General features: G+C 25.6%; 1 protein-coding gene across 1 annotated transcript in view; it reads left to right on the forward strand.

The window, feature by feature from the left end:
- The window catches only part of LOC117174741 (mediator of RNA polymerase II transcription subunit 19), a 26023-nt gene extending 15008 nt beyond the window's left edge, over positions 1-11015 (forward strand). Inside the window, exons 3-4 of the mRNA XM_033364078.1 lie at positions 2161-2260; positions 9857-11015. Of these exons, the coding sequence (XP_033219969.1) occupies positions 2161-2260; positions 9857-10141 (385 nt within the window). The 3' untranslated portion in view covers positions 10142-11015. The remainder of the gene's footprint in view (positions 1-2160; positions 2261-9856) is intronic.
- The last annotated feature ends 761 nt before the right edge of the window (positions 11016-11776 follow it).

Here is an 11776-nt window from a genome sequence, read left to right on the forward strand (position 1 = left end):
TAAAAATATGTGTCTCAATTTTTTCTAGTGTCGAATAGTCTTAGTTATTGGCCGCTGAAAAGCAGTGTCCCGGTAGTGGCGTTTTGGCCGTTTAAGGGTTAAGAAGTGTTCATTAAAAATTTTTTCAACTTTTCAATATTTGATGTTTCTAGCTTTAAAATTTCTCAAAATTATATAATTTTGAGAATTTTACAGTTCACTCATTGAATTTTTAATTTAGAACATTGAAAATGATAACGTGGATTTATATGTTTTTAATATTTTTGTTCAAAATTCATCTTTTTAGGTTAAAAAATTAATTTTTTTAGCGAAAAATTTATCTTTAGGGTTGAAAATTCAACTTTTGGATGGAAATTGACTTTTATGTTTAAAATTTATATTTTCCTTTTGAAAATTTAACTATTTCGTTGAAAATTCGTTTTTTTTTAATTACATTTTTTAAATGCACATTTAACTATTCCATTCTTGGTTGACATTTTTTATTTTTATTTAAAACTTCAATTTTTGGTTGAAAATTTATGTGATTTGTCGAAAATTTGTCTTTTTCTGTTAAAAAATTAATCTTCTTGGCTGAAGGTGTGACTATCTTGTTGAAAATTCATAATATGAATTTACAAGAATTTTTATGAATTTTCAATAAAATATATTATATTTTATTGAAAACTGATCTTTTTGTTTAAACTCAACTGTTTTTAGTTTGAAATAAAAATATTTTTGGTTAAAAAATCGATTATTAAATTTTTTGGTGAAAATTCATTTTTTCACGTTAAAAATAAATTTTTTGAATAAAAAAGTTAAGTTTTTGGTTGAAAATTCAACTCTTTGGATAAAACTTAACTTTTAGGTTGAAAATTCAACTGTTTTGTAGAAAATTTGTTTTTTTAATTAAATTTTTTTTAATGCACATTTAACTATTCTATTTTTTGTTGGAATTTGTTATTTTCAAATTTTTTATTTCAACTATATGGTTCAAAATTTATGTAATTTGTCGAAAATTCGCCCTGTTGTGGTAGAAAAGTAATCTTTTTACTTGAAAATGTTGCTATCTTGCTGAAAATTCACGTATTTGATTGAAAATTGGTATTTTTTGGTTAAATTCGACTGTTTTTAATTTGTAATTGAAATATTTTTTTGATTAAAATCGACTATTACTTTTCTCTTGAAAACTCGTTTCTTTTACATTTGAATTTTTCTAGCGCACAGTTAACTATTCCGTTGTGGGTTGAAATGTTTTTTTAAGTTTGAAAATTTAACTGTTTGGTTGACAACTTATGTAATTTGTCGAAAATCTGTCTTTTTGGTAGAAAATTTATCCTTTTGGTTGAAAATTAATTTCTTGAAGTAGAAATTCAGCTATTTCATTTTTGTTTGAAGATTTATCATGTTTATTTGAAAATTTGTTTCTTTTGGTAGAGAATTAATACTTTTTCTTGAAAATATAACTAGCTTAATGAAAAATCATGTATTTTATTGAAAAATTTTCATTTTTGCTTAATTTCAAATGTTTTTTATTTTTAATTAAAAATATTTTTTGGTTAAAATATCGAATATTACATTTTTATTGTTGAAAATTCAACTTTTTAAATAAAAATGTACTTTTTTTATTGAAAATTCATTTTTTCCGTTTGAAAATTCAAGTTTTTTGTAGAAAATTCGTTTTTTTTTTTAATTGATTATTTTAAATTTTTTATTTAACCATTCCATTTTTTGTTGGAATTTTTTATTTTCAAGTGTAAAAATGCAACTGTTTGAAAATGCATGTAATTGGTCGATAATTGTTTTTTTTTGGTCCAAATAAATCGCCTAATATTATTTTTGGATGACCCTTAAAGAAACTCATGACAAAAATCTAATAGTCAAAAATTACGTAAGATAGGAGGGGATTGAATGAAAAGTTTTTGAACGCAAGTTTTTTTTAACTTTAATTTGTAGAATTGAAAATTTGGAACAGTTCAGTTTTTGATGCTTTAATTTGCACTTAGTTTTGATTGCTTTAAATACAAAAATTGAACGTATTCATTTCAATGACTAGAGTAAAGTTTATGCGAACCGCGAACATTTCCCGGATATAAAAGTGGCCACCTTGCCCTAGTTCCCCTAAAATATTCTTTAGGTATTCTTTAGTTTATGGATAACAAATCTTATTTAATTTTTTTTTAGTTCGCTGCGATCTATAATAGATAAGCCTCCAATTTGTGGAAAAGAACTGTTGCCCCTAACGAGTTTGCAGCTTTCTGGATTTAGGCTTCATACAGGGCCAGTAAGTAAACTCTTTTTACAGGCCTCACATGCCCTCACATACATACTTTCAGGTCCCTAAAGTACCCTATTTTTATTTTAAATTAAAAAAATTATAATAAGGTCAAAGCTTCCCAGAGCCAGGCATTACAAAAAAAAAAAAAAAAAATAGCAAAAATCAGAGAATTTCTGTGAAAAGTGACTGTAAAAAATAAGCAGGGCTTTTTTTGGGAAATCTTTCAGATTATTTTGGAAGATTCCGATAAATTTGTAATAGATTACAATACAATTTGAAGGTTTTTTTCAAAAGATTTTAGGCTATTTTTAAAAATTCCGAGGTATTTTAAAGATCTCTTAATTGGAAATATTTTAGGGAATTTAAAAAGATTTCAAGGAGTTTTTTATTAATTGGCATTTTCAAGAGCTTTAAACAATTTCAAAAGATTTTGAAGAATTACAAATATTTTAGGTTGTTTTAAGATATTTTAAAAGATTTGAAGTAATTTTTAAAATTGTTTTTAGTAGTTCAATGGGATTTTAAAGAATTTGAAATATTTTAGGGAATTTAAAAAGAATCTAAGGAGTTATTAATTAATTTGAAGGAATTTCAAAGCGTTTGAAATATTTCAGGATAAAGAATTTGCCAGCATTTCGTTCGATATAAAATGTTTTTACCGGACTTACAAGGTTTTAAGATATTTTAAAAGATTTCACGGGAATAAAAAAAATCTCAAGGATTTTAAATGATTATTCAAGAAAAGTGAGTTATTTCTTAGGGTTTTAAAGATTTGAAGAGAATTGAAATTATTTTTTTGGAATTCACCCTGAATTCTTATTCATTTATTCTGTATTTCTTTCAATCCTTTTGAATTCTTCTAAATTCACCCAATCTTACTTTTTATCAAATGCTTTTAAAGTTCCTTTCATTTTTTCTAAGCTCGTTTCAAACTTACTCAATTTAAGGAATTTTGTCATATTTATTTTTTTTTATTTCACTTGATTGTTTTTTAAATTCAGTTTCATTTTTTATAAATTGCAACGAATTCTTGCCATTTCCCTTAAATGCCTCTAAACTAACTAAAATTTTACTGAAATAGATTTTTTCGATTAAACATTTGTTTTTTCCAAATCATTTTAATTATTTATTTTAATTATTAATCATATTAATCATTAGTCACTTTTTTAGTTAAAAATTAGTTGGGTTTCAAATATTTGAAGAGATTTGAATCTATTTTTTTAAATTCACCCTGATTTTTGATTAATTTACCCTGAATTCTTTTAAATTCTATGGAATTCCCTTGAATTTTTTTAATTCACTTGAATTATTTTAAATTTACTCAACTCTAATTAATTCAATAGATTTTTAAAAAATTCAAACGTTTTTATTTAATAGATCCTGAAGTCTTTTAACCTTACCTTGAATTTCTAGACAGTTCATCAAAATTATTTTGAATTCCCCTGAAATTTTCTAAGTTAATTTCAAAATTACCATTATCATTTATCCCGAATTATTTTTAGTTCGTTGGAATTCTCTTGAATTTTATGTATTCACTTGCATTTTTCTAAATTTACTCATTGCGACTTAATTGAGCCGATTAAAAAAAAAAATAAAGTTCATATTTAATTGATCCCAGGGAAGTTACTTCCAAAAAATTGCATGAACATTCAGAACTTATAAAAAATAATTTTAAATAAATAACGAATACACAAATGAATTTTTTTTTAAATGCTGAAAATATATATTATTATCAAATTATAAAGTTTCCAAATTTCAAGTAACGACAAGATTTTTAAATGACAAAAAATTAATCTCCCGAATTTAAAAATACCCGAAACTAAAATTAACCGATTTCAAGACCGACTTGTAAAATAAACGAATTATTAAATTCCCATAAATATTTCAATTCTCGAAATTTAGAACTGCTGAACATAGTTAATTGGTTATTAATTTATGAGCTATTAATAGAATCATAAATAAGACAAATTGCATTAATCGTTAATTAATAATTTATTCATTATTTTCGGCAAATTTTAAATTTCGTTATACTTAAATTTCAGCAATAGAAATATTGATGGGAATTTAACAATTCAATTTACTTTCTAATTCGGCAATTTTTTGGTGTGCTAATTGATGATTTTTTTATTCTAATTATAACTAATTTTTTTTTATATTGCCGTTTTAAAATATAATGCCACTATAGAATAAATATAATTCTATAGATGACAAACAAGGAATATTATAAATCTTCAAATATTTTTTTCTATTAAAATGAAATAACGAACTCTTAAATGTGATATTTTTTTAATCAATTAGACTTTGTAACGAAGCTAAAATATTTTAAAATTTGTATTTCATTTGTATGAAAATTATTTTTTGAAGTGCTATAATAAATCCTTGTTTTAAAATGTATGCAAATATAATTTTCATAAGATTCTTGAGAAATTTAAAAGCTTTTCAAATATTTCAGGCTTTTCAAAAAAGAATCTAGAAGATTTTAAACAAATTTTTTTTATAATACAGGATTTTACAAAATATTATGAAAAATTTGAGTCCTTTTAAAAGATGTTTAGAACATTTCGAAGTTGGGAGGGAACCAAGAAATATTTGATAAATTTTCGAACATGTTTCCGAGTTTTCAAATATTTGTTATTTATTTAAAACATCGTAAATTTCTGAAAATATTTTTAACTGATACGAATTTTTCTCAAAATATTCGAAAATCATTTGAAATTTTTAAAAAACTTGACAATCTTCTAAATTTCCCCAGAAATTTTAAGAAAATTTGTTTATTCTCTTGAAAACTTTCGAAATTCTTTTAAATTCTACTGAATATCTCTTTAATTTACCCAATTTTTGTTCGTTTTTATTTTGCAATCTTACCAAATTGAAACATTTTGTCATAAAATCTTCTTACCTATTTTTAGAAACTTGAGGAAATCGTTTGTCAAGTTTAAAAACCTTTTTCAATTTTCCCTTAAAGTTCATTTTAAAAAATAAAATATTATTAAAAATTTTCACATGAATAAAAGAAATTTTTTTTTAAATCCAAATATCTCAAAGAGCGTTTTTTAAAATGAAAAATTAAATTTGTGTACAAAAAGTACACAAAATTTCAAAGATTTAAAAGTATTTCAAAGATTTTAAACGATTTATAAATATTTCAATGATTTCAAATGAATGCAAAAGAATTCACAAATATTTCAAAGATATTAAACCATTTTAAAAGGTTACAACAAATTTATAAATTTCATCTAATTTTACTCATTTCTTTTAATTTTCTATAAATTCACTCAACATTTATTTTAATCAATCAACTTTTTTCGATTCTTGAAATTCTTTCAATTCGTTTGAATGCTTTTGAATTTAACCGGAATTTTTTTGTAACGATTAGTCACTTCTTGTGTTAAAAATTATTAGGATTTGAAAGATTTGAAGAGATTTTGATTTTTGTGGAATTCACCCTGATTTTTTTTTAATTCTTTGGAATTATATTGAATATTTTTAATGTACTTGAATCCTTATAAATTCACTGAATTCTACTTAATTCTATTCCCTTGAATTCGGCTAAACTTATTTCAAAGTTATTGAACTCAATGAAGTTTTTTTTTTTTATATTTTCAAATTGTTTTAAATTCATTTGATTTGTTTTAATTCACCTTTATTTTTTATCAATTTCATCGAATTCTTCTCTTTCATCTTAAATTCCTCTAAATTCATTCCAGTTTTACGGATATCAGTTGAATATTTTTGAATTCTTAACATTTTTTCCAATTCAATTGAATTCTTTTGAATGTAACTTGAATTGTTCTGAAGTATTCTGAATTCCGCTGAATTCCTCTGGACCCATAAATGACCAGGAATTTTCTGAGACCGAAAAAAACCGGAAAATGAGAGTGAATTTATTTGTTGACAGGGAATTTAACCAATTTTACAATGTTATTTACAAATTTACAATGCTTAATTCGAAAATCTTGTACTTGAAAAATTCTCCATTTTAGATTTTTGGTTTAAGCGTATATTTACAATTTAAAGCATTTTAAACTGCAGTCTTGAAGACCTAAACAATTAAAAATTAAAAGCGTCTGAACGTGAAATTTTTTGATGAAAGACAGTTTCATTTCATCAATTTTAATTATAAATAAATGAACAAATACTTTTTAAAATGGATCTGTACTTTAATTAAGGGGTTTTATTAAATTAAAAAATATAGTTTTAGCTTAATTATTCAATTTGTAACCCCTTTAATTTGAAAAATTTTCATTTAGAAAAAGGATAATTATTTAATATTTAGCAATATTTTGTTAATTTAAGACCAGTAAATTGAAGCCAAATATTTAAATATAAACAATTTGAAACTTAATTCTTTTGACATAGAAATCTTTGCATTGTTAACATTTCGAAAAGCTTTTAAAGTTTTAACGTTACAATGTTTATTGTTCTATTAAAAAAATGTTAAATTTGTAAGTGAAATTGTTGAATTTTAATGTATAAATAATAATTGAACATTTATTATTTGTAGAAAAAATTTGATTAATTTTAAGATATATTTAGAAGTTTCGAAAAAATTCTAAATTAATTAAAAAATTGAAATAATATACATTAATTTAAGCTAAGTGTGTGAAATGTTTTTTCCGAACTTCTAAGCATATTTTAAAAAAACGAAAAGAATTTTTTCTACAATTTTTAGAAAATCCTGAAAATTAAAAAAAAAACTTTAACATCTTTCTGGGTCTTTTTTTGACAATTTCGGAAATTTCTTGAAATCTTTTTAAATATTCTGTTAAAATAATTTTTCAAAATAAAAAATCAATTTCAATTTTCCTAGGAATTTTAAGAAAATGTTTTTATCCGTTTGGAGCATTTCATTTTTTATTTGAAATCTGCAAAAATCTACATTTTGTTTTAAATTAAATTATAATAATAAATATTACATTAATATAAGATAATACAATAATAAAAAGTAAATAATAATGAAAAATAATAATATAATAATATTATATTAAATTATAATAGTTAATTTCGGTACGAATAGCAGTTACGAATAGAAGTTCTGAAAAAATTTGTTTAAATAATTTCAAATTAAGAAGATAATTAAAATAACTTCTAGATTCCTCAAGATTTTGAAATAAAATTTTTATTCTTTTCAAGGATGCTTAAACTATTTAAAATGAAAATAATTTAATTTGATTTAAATAATTTAAAATAATTTTAAATAATTTAATTTTAATAATTTAATTTAAGAACTTTTAAGTTGAAAAATCTGAGTTTTTAAATTTTTAATGTTTCTAGTCTAAAATAACTTAAAAATATAATTTTGAAAATTGTTCAATTTCATTGATTGATTCTTTAATTTAGAGTATTGAAAATGTTAACGTCGATTTATATTTTCGGAACTTAATCTAAATCTTTAAACTCTATAATTTATGAATGTTAAAAAATTTGAATTTTACAGTTTAAAATCAATAAACTTGAATATATTCTATTGAAAAGTGTTTGTATCTTTCAGTTTATACGTGAATAGAGTTCGATTGGTCTTATGTAAAATTTCACTTTGTCGATTTTCATCAAATCTCCACGTTTTGCGATCCACCTGAGTCAGAAAAAAACGATTTTTACGAAGGTCTGCAGTCTGTATTCTGTAGACACGAAAACTTTCGAAAAATTAATCAGATTGGATTCTGCTTTGGTACACTTTTTTAAGGCCTAAAAAGAAAGAACCAGTTCGTAAACCAGCTATTTTGAATCAAAATTTAAAAAGTGAGCAAATTTTCAAAATATTTGAGACTATTTTTTCCAGATTTGAAAATTCTATAAACGGCTGTTTGTAGTACTCGGATACTCGAATAAAAATTCAAATTTTGATCATACAAAAAATAACGAAAACTCAAAAATTCCTTTTCAGGGCCAATCTATGCAAGATACGAAAAAAATGAATTAACTAAAATTGCGCGCCCTGAAAAGATCTACAAATTTCTCATTGATCACTTTTCGATAGGATGCATAGTTGTAGTTTTTAGGCGTAAAAAACAATATTAAAAATAAACAATTTTGTTATAAACTACAATAGCATTTTGTTTACCAAACTTTTTCGCCTAAATTACATTTAAATTGAATATAAACAAATTAGACTTGTGGCAAAACGAAACAAGTTGCAGGAAAATGTTTAAAAATAACTTCTATTTTGATAGAATACCCATTTTTTTAATGATAAAAATAAGACAGTAAAAATACTTTTGTTTCTATACTAATGCATATCATGAATGGTAATAATATAAATTTATTGAAATGCTATACATTTTTCGGGATGGTTAAGAATAAAATGTAATGCAAAATGAGAAACAAATATTAAATTAAACATTAAAAAGGAGATTTGTACTGATATAGTTGAACATATATGGGTAAAGTTGAATATAATGTAGAAAAGTTGGCATTTCTGACGAAATCGAGTGCGAAGCACGAGATACGTGATGAGAATGTGTTCGTTAAAACCGAAGGAGCTTTAACAAAAGAGAGTTCACAATAATCAAATGACAGTTGTCGATGCTTGGACCTATCATGTTAAAAGGCTTGCGCACAAGTGTGGGGTTCATAGAAAGTCCGAGCGCATATATTATCGAGCGCGCAGCGCGAGAACCAACAGTCGCGCGCCCCAGGCGCGCTCAAGTTTGCGAGCGAAGCAAGCCGCGCGATGAGAATGTGCCCGCCCAGCGGGCAGATTTTTTTTTTATTAAAACGGTCACAAAAGTACACTTTGGTCCCTATATTTTATACCATAGGAATTGTGAGGGTTGTTTTTACTTTAAGGGCGTGTCATACTTAGAAAATTGTCTATTTTACCAGTTTTAGGTTCCGACGGCTTTTTTTCTTTAATAATCAATATTTTGTCTTAAAAAATTGGGACGTGATAGCGACCATGCTAACGGACGCCCCCACACACTTTTTTTTTGGTTTCATTCAAAAAAGTTTTAATTTAGCAAAATCTGATTAATTTGCATAGCGCTTAGGAATTAGTATCGATTTTACCAGTTTTAGGTTCCGATGGCTTTTTTTCTAGAATAATCAATATTTTGTCTTAAAAATTTGGGAAATGATAGCGAACATGCCAGCGGACGTCCCCACACACTTTTTTTTTTTTTTTTTTTATCAAAAAATTGTTGATATTGCTAACAACGTGTGTGTATATTTCGAGGTTATGTATGTTACAATTCTCCTGTGCGTCACTTCCAAACTTCACAATATTTTTGGATGAAAACTTTGTACTTGCAAATAAACATAGTAACTAATCTCCCGGAACTAACCCTTTTTGCAGGCAATTAAAAAAGTTTATTTCATAAATAATTTCCAGATTATCGGAAAAGCAGATATGAAAAACGACGTAACCTCAAAATAATACATATGCATAAAATTTTTATTTAGCGCAATACATTTTTTTGTTATTATCCCTCAAAAAAGAGTCCGGGGACGTCCGTTATGATATTTTATAGCATCTCAGAATTCAGTTTTTAAAAATTTTAATTTTTGTGAGAAAAAAGCCGGGGAAACTGTAAGTATCACATGCCCTTAAGGTACAATTTGAAGTGTCCGGATTATAAAAAGAAAATGTATTTTAATTTACAGCTTCCGGAGCAGTACCGATATGTCAATCAGTCACCTCAAAGAAAGCACAAAAATAAGCACAAAAAGCACAAGCATAAACCTGGGGATGTTCCTGGTGGACAGGAAGCTGTGACCACCGACCTGGGGGGTTCCGACACACATGAGAAGAAACACAAGAAGACAAAGAGGCATGATGAGGAGAAGGAGGCGAGAAAGAAGAGGAAGAAAGAGAAGAAAAGAAAAAAGCAGAAACATAGTCCGGAGTATCCTGGAGGACTGACGCCTTCTCAACATTCGAACTCGTGATCTCAGCTTTCAGTTTCTTTGCTATCAATGCGGGCGACGATATTTTAGGATACGTAAGAAAACTTCGTTAGTAAATTTCCTTTGAATCTTTAACTTGGTTTGCGTTGGCTTTCGTGTCAAAGAATCTTGTGCAGAAACTTTCCTTGTTTTTCTCGCAAGATATGCCGTTTCCATTCCATTAAAATGTATAAAAAAGAAAATCTCGTTTTTTGTTCTGATGATAGTTCAATTGGAATCGGTGATTTTAGTCGAATTTAAAGCTGAAAAAATGAATTTTTATTGCATCAATCAAGACTAAATCAAAGAACGTGCAAGCAATCAAGCAAGCATACTGTATTTGGTTGACTTTTTTCTTATTTTTGTTTTTTTTTTCGGATTCTTATTAAACAGCGAGACACAACTCTCCATTGTTTTGCAAGATCCTTTATTTTTATACTAACCTCCGAGTTACGCTGTTTAAATGACGTAACTTCTTAAATGTGTTATTTCACTTTTAAATTTTCTGAATTGGAAACTTTTGTTGTCATTATTATCGAACGCTCAAAGTGAAAAGGTTTTTCTTTGTAGAAACTTTTTGTGGACGAGAATGATGCTTTTTCATCTTGCGCCACCTCTTGCAATCGTTCTCGTGAAAGTATCTTAATTTGTACCGTATAGCATAATTTCAGTTGTAAACATTTTGTAATTATTTTTCTCGATTACGTGGATCCTCGAAAATCCAGTGGGGTCCATATTAGTGCAAATACAAAAGTATTTATATGTGATCAGTAAATGGCATGCAGCCATCGTAATCATTTGCCAACAGGACATTGTCATGTTACTTGTAGTATTTATATGGCAGACATGTGAATAAACATAGTTTAATAGAATTTAACTGACGTATTGATAATTGAAAACCAATATAATTTTTGCTTCGGATATTTATTACTTGTAACCAGCCAACTGCCTCGACCGTGTATGTGTATGTATGTAGTAGTTTTCTTACGATCCAGTGGGGGAATTGTCGGTCAAACTAATCCAACAGATGGCGGTACATAAAGTAGGTCTGACTTTTTCATTGAATTGCATTAAGAAAAAGCAAAAATAATAAAAAACTTAATGCTTTTTGTAAATAAACGGAAAAAATATATAAAAAATAAGAGTAACTACTACTAATTATTTAAAAAAAGAAAAAATTATGAAAATATGTAAATTAATATGAATAAAATTTAATTTTGAGATACATTTTGAATGCAGTTCGAACTTCATATTTCTATGATTTATTTTGCTGATATTATTGATTTTATTATTTCAGGGTGGCCGCTGGACCGAGAAATGATAGTGACTTTTTTTTTGACCGGGAATTTTACAAATTTGTAAAAGAAAAATTGGTCCACGTTCGATTTTAACGGTTTTTAAATAATTAGTGGAATTGTTATGTTTTTCAATTATGATATTATTTAGCTTACAATGCGTAATTTAAAATACTTTTACTTTAAAAATTTTCCATTTTAGATTTTTATTTTTAAGCATACATTTTTAATTTAAAGTACTTTTAAATGCTTTCTTAAAGAGTTGAACAAATAAAAAATAAAAGCCTTTGATGTTGAAAATTTTGGATAAAAAACATTTTTATTCAATAAATAAATACATTTT

Source organism: Belonocnema kinseyi, chromosome 6 (genome assembly GCF_010883055.1).
Source record: "Belonocnema kinseyi isolate 2016_QV_RU_SX_M_011 chromosome 6, B_treatae_v1, whole genome shotgun sequence".
In the NCBI taxonomy this organism is placed as follows: Eukaryota; Metazoa; Arthropoda; class Insecta; order Hymenoptera; family Cynipidae; genus Belonocnema; species Belonocnema kinseyi.